The sequence below is a fragment of the Sceloporus occidentalis genome, unplaced genomic scaffold (assembly GCF_023333645.1).
Source record: "Sceloporus occidentalis isolate IW3139 unplaced genomic scaffold, rSceOcc1.0.p SCAF_2, whole genome shotgun sequence".
NCBI lineage: Eukaryota > Metazoa > Chordata > Lepidosauria > Squamata > Phrynosomatidae > Sceloporus > Sceloporus occidentalis.
The window spans coordinates 45,445,339-45,469,889 of record NW_028316982.1 but is presented as its reverse complement, the minus strand read 5'-3'; the positions used below and the strand labels follow the sequence as shown (position 1 = coordinate 45,469,889).

At 37.1% G+C, this 24,551-nt stretch overlaps 1 protein-coding gene across 1 annotated transcript; it reads left to right on the top strand.

Annotated features, from left to right (window-relative positions):
- The first annotated feature begins 5,510 nt into the window (after window positions 1-5,510).
- On the top strand, window positions 5,511-23,353 carry TRIM42 (tripartite motif containing 42). The gene is made up of 5 exons (XM_089508312.1): window positions 5,511-5,893; window positions 9,146-9,828; window positions 12,649-13,472; window positions 15,650-15,880; window positions 23,255-23,353. Exons 1-5 carry the CDS (start codon window positions 5,511-5,513, stop codon window positions 23,351-23,353), a joined length of 2,220 nt encoding a protein of 739 aa, XP_089364438.1.
- The last annotated feature ends 1,198 nt before the right edge of the window (window positions 23,354-24,551 follow it).

The window sequence follows — 24,551 nt, the reverse complement described above, 5'->3', positions numbered from 1 at the left end:
CCTCCAGGATGCACCTTGGGATACCCACCGCAGAGGTCAGGAATTGAGCCTTTGTGGGGACCTCCTGGAACTCTCCTATCGGGAGCAGTTTGACCCAGAAATCTGTGGATTAAACTGGGCTATCTCCCATGGAACGAGAGTTGGTTGACGGAGCAACACCAACCCGCTCCTCACGCCTCTGTTCGCCAGCCACTCAAGGAATATTTTAAAGGCTATTGTTCTGAATTAATGTCTCTGTTCTGATCAGCATGAACTTGATTTTCAAGTTAACAGAATGAGAATTTTGATTGAGAGTTTTAATTGAGAGTTCCTGCATGGCAGTGGGTTGGAGTGGATGGCCCTTGTGGTCTCTTCCAACTCTACAATTCTATGATTCTATGAAGGCACACAACTACAAGTTGTAATTTGGGCTAGACTTTGGATGTCTCCAAGACACTTGGAAATCTCTCTCTTTTTAAGGAAGATATATATTCATTAGGCTGTGGCCTTCATCCATCCACCTTCCTTCCTTCCTTCCTTCCTTCCTTCCTTCCTTCCTTCCTTCCTTTCTTTTCTTTCATAGTGTCAATGAAAACAAATACAGTACAATATCATATAGACCATAAGCCGTTAATATTTGGGTTACTTGGAATTTAAGGGATCACACATTGCTATCTCCATTTTAAAAATGAATGCTTAAGTTTGCAGAGCTAAATATTCTGATTCAAAATGACAGATTGGGTTCATAACTAGTGCCTTCAGTTTTCCATCCTATTCAACATTTTTGTGCTTCTACACCATCTTGTTTTGTTTATTGGCAATCGATTGCTACTGAATACATAAGGCAGCACTAATTATGTTGACAGCTCCTTCCCAAAATATGAATACATGATCTGTGACATATGGTTGTTCATTTAGAGAGCAGTTTCCAATGATCCTTCCTTGCATTATGTATATTTTCATTGTGAACGACATATTTTCCCCAACAGCAGGCAGGCCATTTAGTTGTAAACTATGATAATTTGTAGTAATGAGTGACATTTTCAAGGGAAGAAAACTAAGGAGATAGTGACTTGCATAGAAGCCAACAAAACCGGTTGATTCCAGTTCAGTTTTCTCAAAAGCAGGTATGTATTGTAGTATTAAAAACAGCATTTACTTATCTGAATATAAGTGGACTATATTAGGAGATGCATTATTGGGGTATTTATAGGAGAGCTTTCACTTTTGTGACATTATCCACGTTTTCTTTAAGCAGTAAAATAATTAAAAAATAAAAAATAAACATAAATGGTGCATTAATGTTACAATTCCTGACCATTTCTAGATTTGTACATTTAGTACAACAATACTTTATATGGCTGTTTATGTCTGTACAGTAAAGATCCCTTGTCTATTCTGGTTAAGGATAACTCTTTTGAGTACTATTCAGTAAAATAACTATATATTCTTTAGTTTTCTTTCCCTTGATCAAATATTGAATAAAAACAGAGCTGAAGAAATATATATTTGAAGCCTAGGATCCCCTACCTAGCTGGTTTTAATTTATATATTTTACCACAGGTAAAGAGAGGCATTTCAACCTTTGGGAGTGGTAATATACAAAATAATGGGTAGAAATGTACAAATGCTGGGAAACCACAAAATAATGTTATAATGGGCAATCTCAGATGACCAGCTTGATCTCCACTACTATATATGCTACTTAGAAGCATTTTCTAATTTGCTCAGTGGTTCTTACTCCCAAATAGGAAGATATAACATTTCAGCCTTTCCAGAAAGGAAGCTCATCCAAACCCTTCTGAGTAAATTAGCATAGACATGTGCGCCGATATGAGAGTCAGTTCCATTAAACTTAATGAGATCTACAGGTGAATAAATGGGCATAGTATTGAACTGAAACTTGGAATTAGCTCAAGAAGCTATAAATTTGTTATATTCTTCTGATATCATATATAATATACAGTTTTGTTGTTAGACAGGCTAATCCATGTGATTTCTTTGGGAATACAGCCAAGGGAGAACATTGTGGAGGATAAGCTGTGGGTGGTGGATCAGAACAGCTGGGTTTTTGAAAAGAGGTAAAAACAAAAGAAGAGGTAGAGAGTAAGAATGGAATGGAGGTGGGATAGAGTGGAGGGAGTGATTTGTCAACAGGAAACCATGACCCTCAAGCATCCAGGAACCTTTCAAACTGTCAGACCTCTTAGGTCTGAAAGGCAAGTGTCCCTCCCCTGATTGGCCTGTATGATAAGAAAGTATTTGGAGTCTTTCAGAGGGGCGGGTATGCATAATGAGACTTATCCTACCCTAATGATTATATTCTGGACTGCTTTTTATTGTATATTATTGCATAATATATAATTATCATGTAATATTATTGGAGGTGAACTGCAATGAACCCCTTTACAATCCTTCAGCATTTTATTCACACAGTGCTAGGGCCCTGTATAATAAACCCCCTTACACTCCACCCCCATTTCCTTCTTTCTTTGTTTCTCTCTCTCAGTCTCTCTCTTTCTAACTCTCAATCTCCACCTGACCAATTCTGCTTTTTATTCACTTCCTTCTTTAGTGGATCAAGCTACATATTTTAAGGAGTCTGGTAAAGATGGAGTCTGAAGCAAATTTCTGGTGTGACAATCAGAAGCAGGATCCTTGCAATCGAGATTGCTTGTGGAAAGGAGGAAGAAATATCAGTCTGCTGCAACTCCAATTAACAGAGGAAAAGTCTCACATTGCTTGTATGACTACTGTCTGGTAAGTTATGATTGGGGGAATTTTAAATTCCAATATATTCCCTACACTATTGAATACAGAGAATATCTATTTCTGACAATGTGGCTGCTTACGCATGTAAATGGAATTTGGAGCCAGGGCTCAATGTTTTTATCCTGCCTTCATTTTTACAGTGAGAGTCAGGTGAAAAACTGTATAGGAGCATCAGTCTATGTAGACAAGAGGATATCGATTTTTTTTTTAAAAAAGTTCAATTCTATTGGCTATATGGACATATAATTTCTAAAATAAATAAATAATTGGGCATATGATAGAGATATTTTTTAAAGGCAATATGGAAGACATCAGGAGACTGCCATATCATACTGATGTGCTGTCTGGTAAGGTGGTGAATGTATTGTACATACATGCATGGTGTATACACACTCAGTATTATCCCAAGAAGCCCATGAGCTTCTAGAATATGATAGAACCTTAAGAATACTTCCAAGTTGCAATAGTGAAGAAAATAACCAGCAGGAAAGCAGAGCAGTACTTACCAATTAAACAGCAATTGCTAATTAAAAAACTAATAAATTGACATTGGCAGAGACAAGTCACTGGCCTCATGCCCATACTACAGGACTGTTTTTCCTCAGCTCACTTACAGAGGTTTGTGGTACTGCAATCAGAGGTACAAAACAGACTGCAGAAAAAAATAATCCAGTTTGAGACAGTTTTCACTGCCCTGGCTCAGTGCCAGGGAATTCTGGGAACTGTAGTTTTGTGAGATATTTAGCATTCTCTGTCAGAGAGTTATGGTGCCATAATAAACTACAATTGCCAGGATTCCCTAGCACTGAGCCAGGACAGTTAAAGCAGTCTCAAACTGGATTATTTTTTCAGTGTGTTTTGGATCTAAAAGAGAACTTTTACAAGCTGCAAAATAGATGTTACTTAACACCTGCAAGGTTAAGATGCATAAATGCTGGAAATGTCAATATAAACATTTCATCACATGTGGTGGAGTTGTAAATTGGTGAAAAAATATTGGAAGGCAATTCATGGGCTGGTGATGGGAATCTTGAAATGCAAACTAAATTTTGATCCACAATTATATCTGCTAAGCATGAATATAAATGATTTACTAGAAAAGAAATATGGCAAACATGTATACTATATGACTACAGCAACCCATATTCTACTTGCTAGTAAATGGAAGAAAAGAGAACTTCTGGACACTAAGGAATGGTTAGATAAATTAGTAGATTATATAAAGATTGACAAATTTACCTGTTTGCTCAGAGGAAACCCCTGGAAAGAATGCAAGAAAGATTGTGAACTGCTGATTTTGCAACCATTTCCCATCATACTTTGACCTTGATATGTATAACTGTGAGCAGATGGAGAGCAAATCTCATAAGAAAAGCCTTCTAAAGTAAATCTAATTGAGAGTGCACTGTTTTTTTATCAGCTAGTCAAATATCAGTAAACACTATGATCTCAAAATGATTTCACGGATCACACTTTCTAGGGGAGTCATGCAAAGGGAACAGAGATTCATCCAAAGCCATCATTACAGAATTTAAAATCCAAAAGTTCAGATAAAGACTCTAGGTACATTGCAGAACAATTAATAAAATATCCTAAGAGGGTTCCCACTAGATTCACAAACAGCAATCTGAGGCAAACAAGGGAAAACTAATCATTCAATAGTGGCAAAAGTATACTTCTAGTAATGAACAAGGAACAGTGTTCATTAAGGTGAAAAAAAGAGCAAGATATACTCATTGGGAGCCAAGTTTGATAATCCTTGGACTTTGGAAAACCTGATACTGTGGTGTGTGAATACCATTGGATCATGTGCAGTAGAATTTTAAACAAAAGGTTAAGACAGTCAACCTTAGTGGCATTACTATGCTTTAAGTAAGTGTACAGTAAAAATTCTATGCATGTTTATTTGGAAATAAGCCCATAATGTACAGTATTCAGAACAATTATTCTCAGATAATCATACAAAGTATCCAGCATAACACTATGTTGTGTTGGTGGAATTTATTATCTATTTGGGACTAAAATATGTCATAAAAATATAGTATTTGCATTTTTGTGTGCATATGCCTTTAAGTCATCTGTTGACTTCTGGTAATCCCATGAATTTTGCAGGGGGTTTTTTAGGGAAAGAATATGAGGAGGAGGAGGAAAGAGCATACAGCACCTGACATTCCCTGAGCATCTCCCTTCAAAGTATTAACCATGCCTGACCCTGTTTAGCTCCTGGGATCTGACAAACTCAGGATATTTTGGCCTCTAATATTTATATCGCTTTTATAATAACACAGAAAATATGGTAAAAATAGTAAAACAAATGAGAATACTAAATCAAAATACAATCAGTATTCATGTATTTTCATAAGTAGGTCATACCAGGATTCCGTATTTACATCATCCATACATTCAGTTTAACCCTTTCCTCACTGCTGACTAGTGGATGTGCTAAATATCAGAGTAATGCATCAATCCTAATTTCATTACTGATTTCCTGTGTGGTTTGATCCTATGATCATATCAGTGCAAGTATCTCAAGTGCATTAGTCATTATGACATATATCATGATGCTACTTCATATGTGAAGACATCCATATCCTCATTGGTAAAACCAATTGTGATGCAATTATTTCTCCCCAAGTGATCAGTATTTTTCCCCCAAAGGCCAAAAATAAAGTATGGGGCAGTTGCTCTGTAGATACAAATAGCAAGTAATGCTTCATAGGACTAAAGGCAGAGGGTCATCTTAAATATCTTGAAAGACCATGGCTACTATGAGCTGTGCATGTTGCTTGACATGTCCATGTTGTCCAGGTTGCAAATGTTGCGATTTCTGCATAAAGTTTCGAAACTTTGTGAATAATATAACCTCTGGCAGATGCTGCTCTTGTTGGCGTTTCCTATTTAGTGATGAACGGCAGTGTAACTGTTGCTTTTGTCCACATTCTGAAGATTCAAGGTGCCAGTGCTGTCACTGCTCATGTTCGGAGAACCCCAATTGCCGCTGCTGCTGTTGTTCCTGTTCTACTAATCGAAATTGCAAGTGTTTATGCTGTACAGATGAGAATACCGACTGTCAGTGCTATGATAGTAGATGCTGCAGTTACCTCACCTATTTGCCTTATAGACCTAAATATAGACTGAGAAGGTAAGTGCTGTCAAGCTACATTTTTAGGGCCACAGGAAGTATCCTTATTATAGCTCAGGGTGCTGATCCAGCAACCCCAATAATGTCTACTCTGATTGGTGGCACATCTCTAGTGTCTCAGGCAGAGGTCTTTCTGGAGTGGGAGATGAAGGCATTGTGTGTATATGTGCCTTCAGGTCACCTGTTGATTTATGGTGACCCCATGAATTTCAGAAACAATGAATATTCAGGTGTTTTTCCCCCCAGTTCCCTCTTCTGAAATGTAGACTACAGTAACTGGTATTCATTGGTGGTCTCCCATCCTAGTACTAACCAGAGCTGGCCCTACTTAGCTTGAACAGGATCAGGGGCTTTAGGGTATTTGCTCCCTCAATACATATTCTGTCTTCCCCAGAAAAATTTTTCCTTTAGTTCTCAAATGTCTAGCATGGCATTACTTAAAACTTTAGTTGAGCATTTAGTTTAGGTAGCCAAAGAAAAGTTTCAGGCAAGGTTAGCAAGGAAATACAGCTAATATAAAAAGTTTACTCTTGAACAATTTCAGTGTCTCACTCTCTGCATTGCTAGAAATTTGGGGACTGAAGGGAGGAGCAAAATTCTTATTCAGGGGTAATGCTCTCATTTTCCTTTCCTTCTGTAGCTACATCTTTAGTCTTTCCCTTCATCAGTTATTTGATTTAAAATCAGAAACATGGAGATGATGCAACTTTTTGTATGCAAAAGGTCTCATGTGTGACTTGCACATGAGCATGGGAAAAAATAATCCCTTCAGAAAGATTCAGTATGAAATCAGTGCCTGGGAAAGTTACTTTTGGGGGCTCTAAATCCCAGAATCTCCCAGTATTAGAAAAGATGGAAGGAATGATAATGCCAGAACCAAGAAGTAAAACAGAAACTCCCCACCCCCCTGCAACACTGTTTTTAATAAAACTGGAGATTGATATTAAAAATCAATGACAACATTAAAAAAGGCAAAGGTGAAATTGATGGCCACCCATGTAATATGAGATATGAGTAATCAACAAGAACGTCAGTCCAGTGATCATGATCTCTGTCACTTTTTGTGAAATTAAAAACTGCTCCACACAACTTACTGAGGGAAACTACTGAAGAGAGCTTTGATTTTTCTGCCTTCTCAGTTCATGAAAGCAGTAATTTGGTTGCTTCAACAAAATCTATTTTGTGACAGCAAAATGCTTGATATGATCCTTTATTACTGCTTCAATTTACTCCCAGAAAAAAGATCACTGGGCTTAACTCTCTTTGTTTCTCTAGTCTTTAAAACTTGGAAAGCCAAGACTTAAGTTTAGCTGCCAATGGCTAGATCCTTTAAAAATGGAAACTTAAGCCCATTTCAGTTTAACTCCATGTTTTCTTCACCTAACTCAGGGTTAGCCCCCTCTCATTCTTGAAGGAACCATCAGTAGGTACTATCCAGTCACTGAACTCTGAAATGCCTTCTATTTTTTTTACAATTTTTTGGCTAGTTCAAACAAAGTACATTATGGGTCATGTTTCATAGAACTTGGGAATCACTCATTCAGCAAAGTACAACTTTACTTTTAATCCTTGTATCAGCCTCATTTTTGTACTAACCACCACCTCATATTATTTTAACAATATGACTACCTCATCAGAGTGTGGAAAACGTCAGGAATAAACTCTTCCAGAACATGGCCACATAGCCTGAAAAACTCACAAAATCTAGGAAAAGTTACTTTGTTGGATAGAAACACCCTGAATCTCAAAATTGGGTAGGAGATTCAAAGAGCTGCCATCTAACAAAGTAACTTTTCCATGATTTACAGTTGACGTGTATGCTAGACCAGTTTCTTCTTGTATAATTAGTTTCTTCCCTGCAAAAAGAACTATTCCTTTCTTCACCACCATGATTTGTTAAAAATCAGCATCTCTCACTGTGAGAGCTTCCGTAACATTTTTATCTGTCCTATAGTTGTTGTTTTTTTTAAAAAAAATGTTTATTTATTAGCATAATGTCAGAAAAAAACATTTTTATACTACAGGCATTTTATACTATACAGGACTGCTAACAGAACATAAATCTTTTCTGGTATACTTATGTGGCAGCAAAGGATGTTCCTTCTGTACTTAGTGAACTAGGTCACTGTTTCACCTCACTCCCAACCACTGACTGCAGGCACACCTGAGCACTATCCAACTGTCCTTCTATAGCCAGGAAGGAAGAAGCAGGCTTTGTTCTACCCCTTGAATAGGGGTGCAGTCTGCTTCTTCCTCCCCAGATATGCAAAGGCAAGTAGAAGTGGCTGGGTGTGCCCCGGCACCAATTAATTACTCAGGAGGCCCAGTTGCACCTGGATGTCATCAAATTGCCCTTGTATACATGTTTCACAATGAAGTATTGGATTCATCATTATGCAATGCCCAAGAAAGTGCATATATTTATGCCAATGTAGTCACCAACAAGATTCTTGATATTGTCACAGGATTCACTGACATTGTGGCTTTCATATCTGTTTTCATTCAGAATCTACATTCACATCAGCTTAATGTAATTAACATTTGCTTTATGGCTACTTTCAAAAACAGATGGAACAGAGCACAGAGACACAGCATCCAATTTGTCTGAGCAGGTGTACTTGGTGATCTGGCTCCTTCACAGCTACATATCTCATTTGGTAACTCTCTCCTTTTTAAAGTTTAATTCTGAGCTTGGAAATGTTGCTTTTTAGACAACACCCACAATGTCCATAGCACATGACTGGACTCTGAGAGGTGGTCAAAAAGGTAATGTTTTCAATCTCTATGTTATCTTGTGGTGAACTCTGTCACCTACTACTGAGTAACCAGGGAATGGTCCCTAAAACAACATTGTTCTACAGACCTGTTCCATGTGGCACAAATATAACTGCAGAGATACTAAGACACCTAGATTTCCTTGAGCCACTGCAAACTTGGACATTGCTAGAGAAGCTTTCACAGTGATACAAGGAGAAATATCTCCCACAAGACCTCCCTCCTGCTACAATCACTATTACCAGTAAAATAAGTTGGGGTAAGTGGTTGAAGAGTTGAGAAGAGGTATGATAGAAAGGAAAAAATGGAAACTCTGATTGGGATTAAGCCTAAAATAGTGATTAATTTTGCTTCATAATGTAGCCACACATTACAAACAGGATAAGTTCATAATATGAGCTAGGTAATATTACTGATATTGATGGGATCATTAACTATATGACTGATTAACATTTTCTATCTTTTTTTCATTCCCAGACACAAAATTGGAAGTGACATTTCAATCGTTTCATTGGATAAGACAATATCTGCACATGATTTTGTTGACCAACTCATTTGCCCTCTGTGCCAGCGGTTGTTTACTCGCCCATTCATGTTGCCATGTAATCACTGCATTTGTGATAAATGCATCTTGAGGAGCCAAGCTGAGGCTGAGGTCACAGAGAACTTCTTCATCATTGTGTGCCCATCTTGCCACAAAGCACATTGTCTCCCATTCGCTAGGAAAATACAACTGAGGGTTAATTACCTAAGGGCAAAATTGGCCAGGAAGTATATGCGCCGGCATGGTTTCCTAAGGTGGAGATTTGACAGAAGCTATCTTCCAGTCTATTGTCAAGTTTGTGATGAGCAGCGTAAGGCCACCAAGAGATGTGTAACATGTCAACTGAATTACTGTAATATTTGTTTGCGGAACTTTCATCAGGACGTCACCTATCAAAACCATATCTATGCCAAGATTGGTGATGAAGTCTGGGAAGAAACAAACTGTATGCTCCATGGTGATTCATTGCTCTCCAAATACTGCCTTGATGACAATGAACTTGTTTGTGAATATTGCTGTGATGCACAACACAATGATCATGACACAGTTACTTTGCCAATAGCATGTTCAAAATTGGCTGCTGCATTATTCGCTGCTATAGCAAAGTTTAAAAAAGGTTCCTGTTTGTATTTAATTATTTTATTTCTGCTTGATCCATTCTTAGATACTTTCAAGGTGCATTGCTAAATACATAAGCGCTTTCTCCAGGACTAAACAGTCTCTGTGTAGAAATGGTAACAAATTGGGGGATTCTGATCACAGGAAATGAAGCTATTCAACTGTGTGATTCAGTGACACTTGCTTTCCTACACCTGTAGAGGTACAAAGTGCATTGTGGGGTTTGGGAAAAGTCACTATTTCTCAGTCTAATTTATTTTCCCAGTTTTTATGAGGTTAAAATGGGATAGCCTTATGCCCACCCCCCAACTATCCTGACAGCTTTGATTGAACAGCAAAATATAAGTGAGCTAAACAAATATTAGCTATTTATTAGCTATTAGTCTGGAAGGAAAACTACATGGCACACATTTCTACTGGAATATTTAACGATTCCTCTGCACACTCCATCCTACTTTTAGGATGTTTTAAATATTTACTTAGAAGTGCTACCTCCCTTTCTCTGAAGATTTATGGTGCTTTCTGTAGTGCTTTATTCACAAATGTACAAGTATACCATTATAAGAGACATGCTAAATAGATAGTCCTACTGTATCTATTAACCCACATGAAATTAAAAAGAGAAGCTCCATTCCTTTAATTTCTTTAAGTTAAGGGCATATCAACATGTCAAGATGCCCTATCGGCACCATGTAAGAGTGAATGACCAGTGCTTTTTTCTGCTGCAGCAGCAGTAATGGAATTGTGTTTTGTACCTAGGGTATTCCCTCTTTAGATCATAGAAATATATCCACAACTTCTCCACTGTTCTTTACAATGGCTACTCCTACCACAACTGTTTAAGAATTCACCCAGAGCTTCCCAAATATATGGGTACCTCTGTTCTTATGGGATTTTAAAATACTTACACTTGTAAAAATGTCAAAATTCTTTTATTCTTATGGATAGATTAGCACAAATTGTTTGAATTTTGTTGAAGACAATGTATTATTATAACGTTATTTACTGGTGCTCTGTTTTAAGTCTTTTTACTTGTTTGTGATGTTAATACTTTTACTCTATTAAATTTGTATTTTATTATCTGTCAATTTGTGCATACTTATTTTTGAAGTGTATTGTGAATCAGCACCCCCTTCTGATTATACAGGTTGAGTATCTTTTATCCAGAATTGTGAAATGCAAAATAATCCAAAATCCAAAATTGTCTACATAGGTGGCTGAACTAGTGACACCTTTGCCTTCTGATGGTTCATGCAGAAAATTATTAAAACATTATTTCTAAAATTACCTTCAGGCTATGTTTATAAGGTGTATATGAAACATAAATGAATTTCATGTTTAGATTTGGGTCCCATCCTCAAGCTATCTCATGTTTATGCAAATATTCCAAAATCTGCACAAAAAAATCTGAAATCCAAAATGTTTCTAGTCCCAAGAATTTTGGATAAAGGAAACCCAACCTGTACTATTTTGCATATGTTATAATACCCTGAGCATTTGATGTCATGTGTATGCATATAAGGGTATATGGGTGGCAGCAGAATCCATCCAAAATGGTGGCAAAATTTTGGAAAACTTTGTACAGAGCCTAATTCTTTTTGTGATGGGGGCTCAGTGAAAAGTATTTAGATATTTTCTTAATGAAAATGAATGTTCTGGGCAATTATAGCTCATCCCTGCTTGCAGAAAGGAATTTCCATAGTGGAAATGATCAAGGGAAAAACATTGCTCTGTTTTCCTTAAAAACAAAAGAAAAAACAACAACAAAAACACCAACCCTCTGAGATAGCTGATCATAAATATCCAGCACACATTTAATTTGGCCTTATATTTTGTATAGTTTGCTAGTTTTCCTAGAGAAACTCACAGACATTTAAGTTCAATTTACAGCCAGTACCATAATATTAGCAGATCATACATTCCATTTAACTGAACTATAGTTGAGTTACACATTCACTGAAATGTGGGGGCTTATCTTGGAATGCAGTAACTCTTGTGGTTTCAAAGTCATGAGAGTTTCCTAACTTTAGTGCCTTTGGTCAGAACAATACACTGTGGAAGGATTCAGGAGAAGGCATGCTCTGCTGTGGCACCCTAGTTATGGAATATTCTCTCACTGGAGGACCAATTGTCAACAATGTTGCTGTCATTCTGGCACCAAGTGGGGCCCAATTAGTTTTACACAAATCCTCATCTGTCCGTGGTTTAAAATTGCTTTAAAATGTTTCAAGCTAGTAGAAAACATGCATGCTTTTAAAAAACTTTAATCTATTTTAAACTTGTACATAACATGTGCATTGTTTTCAGTCAAACTATTTAAACCAGGTTTAATCTTATTTTTAACTTGTTAACTTGTTTATTGTGTTTTTTAGCCTTTAAAAATCATTTCTATTGTTTATGCTGATTTAAATTACAGTTGGCCCTTCACATTCATGGGGGTTAGGGGAACAAGACCCTGTTGAATGTGGAAAATTCACAAATAAGGCAAGCCCAGCCCACTACCTCCAGCAAGCTGTCCCAAGCATGGGAGGAAGAGGTGAGAGAGGCTTGTGCACAGGTTCCCTTGGCCCCTCCGATCACGAATAACCAAATTCTCAAATGCCAAGTCCGTGAACATGAAGAGCTGACTGTAGTAGGTTGGTTTGATTGTATGCTACCCTGAAGTCTTTAAATAGATGGTGGGATATAAATATTTTAATAAATAATAACAAATACGTTATATCCTAAGTTACCTTTACTCCTTACTCTATTTTGTAGATGAATAGACTATGTTTCAAATTATCAGTGGTATGATATTTATTTCTTTTTCACATTGCAGTTCGATATATTATTGATAATGATCTGATGGAAGTCCTGGTACTAAAAAGTAATTTTAAGTCCTACAAAGAAACCAAAAGGAAGGAGATCAGGAATGGTTTCATCAGGCTGCGAATCATACTTCAAGAAAGAGAGAAAGAGTTGATGGAGGCAGTAGAAAACCTTGAGCTTCAAAAACAGAAGGCACTTTATGAATATGCAGCATACACAACCAAGACAATTCAGCAGATGGACAGCCTCATGCTTTATTCCAAGGAAGCTTTAAAGGAAACCAGCCAGTTTTCATTCCTGCAGTCTGCAAGTTGCTTGATAAGAGAAATAGAAGATTCAATCGCAAATATTTATCAGCCTAGCCCACATCTCAAGGAAGATCCTATTAAACATCTTAAAGTAAACTTTGATCAACTGTCAGAAAGCTTACAAAACATTTTCCCATCACTTGCAAGTAAGCTCCGTTATGACAAAATGACGAAATACCCTTATCCCTCTAGTTCTGACATAATGATTCCAAGGAATATTTCCAGTGCACACATTCCAAACCCATTAGGGTTGAATCGAAGTCAGTCTTTAGCATCCTTTAGTTCACTGGGGGATCAAGCTATGAGCAATGAATTGTTGCAAAGACCAAGATCATCACCACCTTCTGATGTGAGAACTAACGGAATGTATGCAATTTGGAATGCATCATCAGATACTTCAAAAAATGCAAGAAATTATCAAAACATTGGTACTTTATTCAATCAAGAATTACTTGGAGAACAATCTACTTCAGTCCCTGGCCTTGTTGTTGTTTACCAAACACTTGTCTATCCAACTGTTGCTAAGGTAAGACTTTTATAAAATATATCTCATTCTCTGATTCCACACTTGCTGGCAATCCCAATGACATTGGGAAACCATCAGCATGAAGAATATACATGAGTATCCTCTACTCACATTGTTCTCTTTCCATCTGTAGATATACAGTATTTAAATAAAAGAGAGCTCCAGAAATGTGGTCACACATTCCAAAACCTTGGCAGGGGAAATCGGTAACAGAATTCTCTTAAAAGACACTTTCACAAGAAATGTGAGAATGTTACAAGTAATCAGTCCAAAAATAAATTTCTGAGAGGTCCTTTTACTTCAGTCTTAAGAAGGATTCTTCACATAGCTTCTTCTCAAACTATTCACCAATACAGGAATGGAGAAACCATGTAGGTTGGATATAAACTCTTCTTTTATTAGTATATGAAATTGAACTCAGCAGAGGTTTCTACTGGAAGAAATCAAGAAAACACATTTTTCCTAATAAATAATAATAATAATAATAATAATAATAATAATAAGCTTTATTTTTATCCTGCCTCTCTGCCAAAAGGCGGCTTACAGTTTAAAAGAGTCCATACAATAACCAGTATCCCAATCATACCCTCCCTCCCCTAAAAATCACATGTTCTGGAGGATCATTCAGCCATCCCCCTCCATGGCCATTTAATGCCATAGAAGCACACACCCTTTGAGGGGCTTGGGAGATAGTAGAAGGAGAGGTATAGATCTCTGGGTACTAGGTGTAACACTACATACCTGTGATGCAGGAGTCTGGCCACTATCCCTTATAAGTTCCAATCAAGTTCTCCCAATTAAAGGCTTCCTAACAGAAATGACAACAAAACAGAAGATATACCTACTCCTCTAAATATAACTGTCATGTGTTCTATTTGCAAGCCTTTTAGATCATTAGATCTACAGAGAACAGGTAGAGAAAGTTGCATAGAGTTCCTAAATAAAGGTACCATCAGGTATTTCTATCACACACTAGTTTTTAAAAATCAGCAAATATTTATTGTTCAGAATTTGTTTTCTGATTACTGGAATTGGTGTTACTAATGATCATAGAAACATAGAATCATGGAATCATAGAATAATAGACTCATAAAGTTGGAAGAGACCACAAGGGCCATCCAGTCCAACCCCCTGCCATGCAGGAAATCTAAAAAGCATCCCCGACAGATGACCATCCAGCCTCTGCTTAAAGACCTCCAAGGAGGGAGACTCCACCACTCTCCGAGGGAGTGTATTCCACTGTCAAATAGCCCTTACTGTCAGGAAGTTCTTTCTAATGTTGAGGTGGAATCTCTTTTCCTGCAGCTTGCATCCATTGTTCCAGGTCCTGTTCTCTAGAGCAGAAGAAAACAAGCTTGCTCCCTCCTCAATATGACATCCTTTCAGATATTTAAACAGGGCTATCATATCACCTCTTAACATTCTCTTCTCCAGACTAAACATCCCCAGTTCCCTAAGTCGTTCCTCATAGGGCATTGTTTCCAGACCCTTCACCATTTTAGTCGCTCTCCTTTGGACACGCTCCAGTTTCTCAACATCCTTTTTTAATTGTGGTGCCCAGAACAGGACACAATATTCCAGGTGGGGCCTGACCAGAGCAGAATAGAGTGGCACTATTACTTTCCTTGATCTAGACACTTATACTTCTATTGATGCAGCCTAAAATTGCATTGGCCTTTTTTAGCTGCCTCATCGCCCTGTTGACTCATGTTCAACTTGTGGTCTACTTGGATTCCTACATCCCTTCAGAGTTCTTCAATACAGTTGGCCCTCCTTATACATGGATTTTTTATACACAGATTCAAGCATCCACAGCTTGAAAATATCCCCAAAAGGTATAAATTTCAAGTATCAAACATTGATTTTTCCATTTTGTATAAGGGACACCATGTTGCTATACCACTGTATTTAATGGGACTTGCGCATGCATGGATTTTATTATTCATGGGAGTTCCTGGAACCAAACCCCAGCATCCTTGGGCTTACCAAGATGAAGAGTTCTCACTCTTTCTGTATATCAGCAGATACTGCTTGATGTAGCCCGATGGGATTCAATTTAAAGGAGAGATTTTGAGAAAATTTTATATTTTTATGCTTCTTCCCCCATGATGTCATATCAGTAGGTGCAACATGAAAATCTCTTCATTTTTATATTTACATATGTCTTTATTTCACAGATCTACTGGACATGTCCTACAGAAGATGTAGAGAGTTTTGAGGTTGCTTATTATGAAATAATGGAGGAAGATGTTGCTGAAAATTTAATCCAGCCACAACTGATGGGCGTACTTACTGGGATAGTACAACAGAATCTGGAAATACATAACCTAACACCTAATACAGAATATCTCTTTAAAGTTCGAGCTGTGAATGAGAATGGACCGGGTGAATGGAGTGAAGTTTGTAAGGTACAATTAGTTCATGTTGCATACTGTTCTGCCAAGTTGATACAATGTAGAGAATCCATTAATTTAAAATGTTTTAGCACTCTTTTGCAGATTGTGTCTCCATTCACATTTCATTGTATATAGTACATGGTTTAATGTGGAAAATAGTAGGTGTTTTGAGTTTGTGGCCCATACTATGAAATATATTTCTTTTATTATTATTATTAAATTTTTATTACAAATATTACAAATATAACATTCACCCCCTACCCCCTCACCCTACCAACCATCAGGGTACAACATCACAACAACCAACCCAACACTCACACACCACCACCACCACCACCACCACCCCCAATCAACAAAATACAAACCAACAAAAAACAAATCTTACAAACAAAATCTAATACCTAACATCTAAGCTATCACCTAACATACATCCCTACCTATTACTCACTCATCCTAAGACTTCCATCCTCTTTGCTTGACTTATTATAATCATGTATCTCTTATATGTGCTCTATTTAATTTATCATATGTTATAATTTCTTTTAACCACATTTTTTCACCAACATTATTCCCTTTATTTTCCTTACTTTACTGCTTTCTCTTCATTGCGAATACTAAGCTTCTTCAGCAGATATCCGACTTATTTTATATACAAATCAGGGATACAACCTATCAAATTAGTTTACCAATATTACTGTTTAGAGTAATATTTCTTTACATTGTTTCCTCATATATTAGATTACTAAATACCATTCTTCTTTGATTTTTCCCTCAATATTCACCATATGTCTATCCCTTATTAACTGTGTTAATTTGTCCATCTCTATAATCTTCAAAAGTTTTACGATCCATTCTTTCTTTTTTGGAATGTCTTTTGTCTTCCACTTCTGAGCTAGTAAGATTCTTGCTGTCACCATCATGTAGAAAAGATGTTTTCCAAATTTTGTTTCATTTTCAATGTCAAATATTCCTAATAAAAAACTTTCCGGTTTTAGTTCTAATTTGATATGTAATATTTCGCATATTAGGTCTTTGATTTGTTTCCAATAATTATTAATCTTTTTGCAGTTCCACCAGCAGTGGATAAATGTCCCTATTGTATCTCCACATTTCCAACATTGATTGTTTTTATTTTTGTATATTGTTGCTACTCTTTCCGGGGTTAGGTACCACCGATAGAACATTTTAAACCAATTTTCTTTTATATTTTGTGATGCTGTATATTTTAGTCCTTTAGTCCACATATATTCCCATTGATCCAGTTGTATGTTGTGTCCTAAATATCTTGCCCATTTAATCATAGTGTCTTCAATAATTTACCCCTCCATTTCCAATTCTAATAGTTTTTTATATATTTTCCCAATTGCCTTTTCCTGATAGTTAAATTAATAATGTCTCTAATTCTGTCTTATTTTCTTCGTCCCCAATTTCTTTTAAGTCTTTCAATGTTCTTTCATATATCCTTCTATATGCATACCATCCCATGTCAAATCCCAGTTGTTCTAATTCTGTTTGCAAATTTATTGTTATTTTACCCAGATATTTCTCCGTCAATTCACTGTATTTAAACCATTTTTCTCTTCTAATCATTTCTTTTCTATATATAGCTTCATGGGGTGATAGCCACATATTTACATTATTATTTACATTATTAGTAAACTCCCTAATATGCATTTTGTATTTATTCCAAACTAGTAATAAATTCTTTCTCAAATAGTGGTTATTAATTATTTGGTTGACTTTTTCTCTACCATATGCTAAATATGCATGAAAACCATAACTTAGTCCCTCTCCCTCCAGTTCTAATAGTCTTCTCTCCTCTAGTGTCATCCACACCTTTATCCAAATGAGGTCACATGCATCTGCATATAATTGAAGGTTTGGTAAATCCTAACCCCCTCTTTCTTTGGCATCTTGCAATAATTTTACTCAGATTCTTGGCCTTTTGTTGTGCCATATGAAGTGAGAGACGTCTCTTTCCCAAATTACAAAGGGTTTCTTTGAATTAATAATAGGAATTATCTGAAATAAGAAAAGAATTCTTGGAAGAACGGACATTTTTATTGTGGCTATTCTGCCCAAAAAGGATAATTGTAGTTTTTTTCCAATTCAATAGATCTTTTTTTAATCTCTAACCACAATTTAGTATAATTACTGTATTTTCAAATAGTTCGTTAGTTTTTCCCCGATAACCATATTCCCAGATATTTTACTTTTTTGTTCATTTTAATTCCAGATTTCTCTTCTAACCAAATTTCTTCTTCCTTTCCAACGTTTTTTGTTAAAATTGCCGATTTATTTTTGTTAATTTTACATCCTGTGTATGCTACAAATTCATCAATTATATCCAATGGGCTATTTATGCTAGTTTGCGGATCGTCTAAATTTATCACCACATCATCTGCAAATGCGCGGATTTTATATTCAAATTGCATTATTTTCACTCCTTGAATTATGTCATTACTTTTTATTCTATTCATCATAATTTCCATTATTAATAGGAAGAGAAGTAGTGACAGCGGACAGCCCTGTCTTGTTTCCCTTCCAATCTCAACTGGTTTTGATAATTCTTCATTGATACTATGAAATATATTTCTAAAAAAAGTCTGACTGGGTTCCCAGAGAATTCAAAGGCTACGTTTGTCAGCATCGGAGGACCCAGTCCCTAATAACCAAAACAGCATCATAGTGTAGTAGAAACTAGAGATTTATTCTGGATATCAAGACAGAAAGTTCCCCATCCCAGGTTCAGTTACAGAATTGAAAAATTTTCCCCTTGGAGCATCACAAATACATTCCCATCCTCCAGCCCCCCTTTCCAACCCCAATCACTCCCCTTTGATCTGACTCAAAGGAGCCTTCATGCTTCCCTCCTTCCTCTCCTGTGCTATTTCATCTCCCTTCAGGAGGATTATCCCTGTTTCACAACTCAGATTCATGGCAGAAGGACTGGGGCTATAAAACTACAACTTCTTTCTGCTGCTGGCCATCTGCCCCTCCAATTTTTTTCCCCAGGCTTGGATTTAGCATAATTGATATCCCCTTTTTGATAGCCAACATACTTGTACTATACAGTGTTAAATCACCATATCACCATGCCCCCATATCTGCATCCCCTAATATCATCATATCATCATGCCAACATGACAGAACTATGCATATGGATTTGGTCAATGGTTTTCTTATTAACAACTGATCTGATTTTATAAAGGGGATGATAATGTCCCACATTGCTATTCAATTTTTTTCTGGAGATCTTACTGTGTTTAATATTTGTTAAGTCAGAACATTAGCTCAGTAATGGTAAAGGGTGATCTAAAATTGCTGAGTCGGAAAATTTAAATGTTCATCTCAGATACAGACAATGAGATCAAGATTATGACCTTGTCCTGTTCACATATATTAATCCAAATTCAGCCTTCTTTCTTTCTTTTCAATGAGCCTCTAGCCCCCAATTACCAACTCCAGGAGGTCCCATCCACACAACTGCAAGCTCCCAACCTCCCAGCTCCTTCCATCAACTTGCCTTGTTGCTGTTCTTTTAGTGATGAAATGGACTTCTGCCTCTCTCCCTCCCCTCTTTATTGTTCCTAGCTGCAGCCACACTGCAAAATTAATACAACTTGATACCACTTTAATTGTCATGGATCCATGCTATAAAATTGTGGGATTTGTGGTTTGCTGTGGCACCAGAACTCTCTGATAGAGAAGGCTAGATATCACACAAAACTACAAATCCCAGAATTCCATAGCATTGAGTCATGGTAGTTAAAGTTATGTCAAACTGCATTAATTCTGCAGTGTAAACGGTAGCCTCCTCCTCTGCTGTTTGGTGCTGGTAGAACAACTGTCCTGGGAATACATATTTTCAGGCACTCCTAATGTCTACATCAGTGTAGCAGCAGCAGCAGTGTAAAACACAAATAGGTGGAGAGGAAAGTCAATTCTACATGCATACAGCAGTGGCATAAGCAAGGTTGAGGTCCTCCAAGAGAACTGTTACTGAATGTTCATGTTTTCTTTTAGTTTTGTTTTTTAAAATAGCAAATTCATTTTTTAAAAAACCAAACCAACTTTTGTGTTTCCTTCTCCCTAGTGTCACAGCCACCCAAATACAGCCTGGGTCCATCCCCACTTCCCGGAATGCTCATTGTAGCTCTTTTCAGATCCAGGAGTTTTCTGGCTTAAGAAAATGGTCGCTGGAGCACTCCTGGAAGTGGGGATGGACCTGGGATGTAATCGGGTGGCTTATTTAGCAGCAAAAACCTTCTGATAACATCAGGACCCTGCCCAAATTCAGCTTTAAGCTGGATAGAGGTAAATTGATTTAGTAAGCCTTAGGATAAGCTCCTCAGAATCCTACTGTTAGTTCCCAAGAATAACAGGCATATTAAATCAATAGGATTTACTCATCTGTTGACTCACCATTCAACAATGTATTCAATGGGTCTGCACTAGCTAACAAAGCTAGCTAACAGAGCTAACAAAGGAATTTTAGGCCACTATGCTGTTTACTTTAATTTTTAAATATTATTACACTCTACAGAACATATAGATACATACATTCCATTAAATTACCCTTGAAACCCATTTATGCTCCTAGCTAGGATGCCCCCAGGACAACTCTATTGTTCTACCCTATGTACACTATTCCTGGCCGTAAAGGTTAGATAACCTTTGCCTGATATTTTTCAGTATTCCCAAATTAATCCTTTTATAGCCTCTTCTGTATTAAACCAGAAGGGTGAGATATAGACTCAGTATTTGCAAATGTGTGCACATTTGTCTGAAGCAATTTTGTGGGCATTTTTGAAATAGACTAATTTTCTCATTTCCATGTTTGAAATGTTCATATTTTGTTGGATGCAGTGTTCCTGTCTCCAGAATGTGCTTCAAGTTCTAAAATGTACAGATTTCCAGATGCCAATTTTTGGGGGGATTCTGGGGAATCTGCAAATACAACCTGATGGACACCCCTCTCTTCAGTCAATCATTTTCTTCTGCTGACTCAGAATTTTAAGGATATTTGTCTGTTCTGTATTCTCCTTAAATAACAAATTGGAATTCAAGATTGATTTTCAGCCTGTTCAGCTATATTGACATGCTGAAAAATGCAAACCTAACATTCATCAGAAAGATATATTTCTGTGGCAAATGAAAAAACAAAAAAATATGGTGACACATCCACACACACACACAAACCTAAACACTTACATGTATGCATACATCCATAGAAGATTGTTCAGATGAAGCTATTGCTTACAGAGCCATTCCATAATTTCCTGAACCTCAAAATTCACTTCAAAAATGAAATGAGTTTCTATTTAACATAAGCAACCTTTGTCTGGTATTCATCTAATGTATTGAACAGTTATCTTAATATACACTTATCACTCAAACATTTTGGAATGTAAACATTCATCAGATTATTTGTTCTTTTAAAAAAAACTCAAATGCAATGGGGGTGGAGGTGGGCATCAGTAGTAAATAGTTTTTCATTGTAATTTTCATTTTATTTTATTTTACTTTATTTTGTTGCTGTCTCATACAGGGCAGTAGAATTAAATTATTCAGGATTTACCCTGTTATTTCCAAAATGGGTGAAATCCAGTTGTAGTCCTGTAGTTATTGTGAAAGTAGGTGGGTTCTTTTGCTGTGGGGACAGGGGAGGAGGCACTAGGAGTTAGAATGGCAAACAATTCAATGTAATACCTTTCTGGGGAGAAATCCCCCAAAACTGAACTTTAAAAATTAATACGTAAGACAAAGCAGGTTGGTTTCTGTACTCACTGAAAGTCATGCTTAATGGCTGCTTTCAGCTTAGAAAAGCATGGAGTTATGGAATTGGAGAATTAGAATATACACAGTGGTGATCTAGTAGACTCTCCTGCCAGGTTGTCAATCTAGCCTCTCTCTCTCCCTCCTTTGCCCTTTAAAACTTCTTTTATACTGAATGCTTCCTTTATACAGAGTATACAAAATTTCATAAATATTTACTGTCTGCATAATCTAGCATAGAAAGAGACAATTGTAATGGCTTTTGGCTATGTTTGTATTCTGGAAAAGAACACCACTACACTTGATCTTACCAAAAAAGCTGAGAAGTAATACAGAGCTTGTCTGTCTTTAATTTTCATATCATTATTAGATTTGGATAGTGTAGGGGAATTCACATTCTGATTCCCCACTAAACTGATCACTGAGATCTCCTGGTTCAGGATGAAGGGAATTAGAGAGTGGGAACATCTGAAGAACCATGAAGTTCCTATATCTGGCATGGGCTGAAGCACCATAGAGTTCAATGAAATTTATTGTTTTATAGATGACTTCATAGCCTGGATTCTAGAAGTAGGGGTGAATGTCATTCTGGATTAGTTATTCTGAAGTCTAAAATGTGTGACCTTGTGTATGGACTCTAGAGACTTTAACAAAGCAATCTTCTACATACGTTTCCTGGTGGCACAGTGGTTAAATGCCTGTACTGCAGCCATTCACTCGAAACCAGAAGGTTGCGAGTTCAAGACCAGCAAAAGGGCCCAAGCTCGACTCAGGCTTGCATCCTTCCGAGGTCGCTAAAATGAGTACCCAGACTGTTGGGGGCAAATTAGCTTACTTGCTAATTAGCTTACTTGCTGTTCACCGCTATGATCTTTGGAATAGCGGTATATAAATAAAAAAAATTATTAATTATTATTATTAAAAGTGAGATCTATCTAGTTCAGTGGAGTTTACAACCAGGTAAATGACAACAACATTTAAAATATGAAATGCCTTGGCAGATCAGTCCAAAGTAAGGACTGGCTATACTGGCCCAGAATTCTGCCACTTGCAATTTTCAAGTTCTATCTATAAGTCAGATGGAAATTCCAGAACTGGGATGCCCATTTTTGTGGATTTTTGGGGCTATGTGGCCATGTTCTAGCAGAGTTTATTCTTGATGTTTTACCAGTATCTGTGGCTGGCATCTTCGTCAGGAATAAATTCTGCTAGAACATGCAAAAAACCTACAAAAACTATGGATGCTGGCCATGAAAGCCTTCGACTTCAGACCCAGTTGTTATCCTGTGTTCACACTGGTCATGTAGGGGAGATGCAGTTTCCCAAAAGATTAAAATTCTGTAGATATATGTGGAACAAAGAAAGTACTGGTTCTAATCCCCCTCTGTCAGTCCTACATGTGCCATGTAAGGAAAAAACACATCTTTGTATTTGCCGATCTCTCCTTAGATTTCTTCACTAATTGCTTCAGTGGAAGGTACACCATTACTTTACGTAAATGTGCCAAATTATCTTGCTTCATAATCTGCCTCTAGAGACATCTACCTCGTGTTGTTTCTATTTATGTTACTAAAACCCACTACATACTGCATTTTTGTTTTCCACTAGGTGGTGACTCCAGATTTGCGTGCAAAAGTCAAAGGCAGATGGGGATTGCTGAAACATATTCAGGCTGCTTTCCATAAACCAACCTCAACTGAAACCTAATGAACTATTTTTATAAGAGGAAACACAGAAGTACACCACAGGAGAGAAAGCAATTATATTTTCTCATATTGCTTTATTTTATTCTTTGGTGTTTTTTTTTAAACTGAAGATAGCTTACAAACTGCAATCTGAGAGTAAACCGTTCAGAATAAAGATCTCCAGCAAATTAAAGTCTCAGCCCTTGTCTTTTATATTATTTGTTCTGGACATTCCTGAAACCAAAGGAAAATATTGCACTGTGCATGAAATAAATAATGAAAAATCCCTGAAACCAACTCTCTGGTATAGCAGCCCATCAAAGAAATATATCATAGACATTTTCATTGTTCGAATTTGCTAAATGATCCTGCCAAGCAATGCACACGTCACATTTTTTTTCACTTGAATTGGAAATCACAGTCAGCAGACAGGAGACACTTTTTATCTTTGAGGTTTTCAAGAATCCATTTCCTCCTCTAAGAGTTAGTGTGGCGTAGTAGTTTGAATGTTGGACTAGGATTCCAAGAGACCAGGGTTTAAATCCCTTCTCAGCCATGGAAACTCACTGGATGATCTTGGGCAAATTAAATTCTGTCAATCACAAGGGAAGACATTGGCAAACCTCCTCTGAATAAATATTGCCAAGAGAACTCTAGGATATGGTCACCATAAGTCAAAGTTAACTTGAAGGCACAGAACATCAATTTTCTATTCTGGTTCTTTTACTTCAGCATATTCTGATTGTAATGTCCATTCCCACCAGCAAAATCAGTAAAATAATAATAATGATGATCAGCTGGTGGAGCAAGACTTTTTGTATTCAGCTTTTGCGGTGGGAATAAAATGTCCTAAAATAGTTCCTTAAAGTATTTTAATGTTCTGGAATGCATGGCTAGCTAGTTGGGACCCTGAAAATGAGCACTTCTGCTAATAGTTAAGTCTATACTGCACATTTTATCATAGGCAGTGTTGACTGGTGGCTCTGACTGTCAGGGTGCTGATGTCACTGATGCGCAATAGTGCACCAATGGCACACTCATGACATCCCCTGCATGGACTTAAAAGAACCCAGTTTTTCCAGGTTCTTTTTGGTGCGGAGGGATGCTGCACAGTTTGGCTGCTGCAGCATCCCTCGAGAACAAAAATGGGCAGTTCCAGCCCACCCTTTTGGGACAGTCTGTCCAGCCCCTAGGAGACGGAGTCATAGATGCAAGCCACA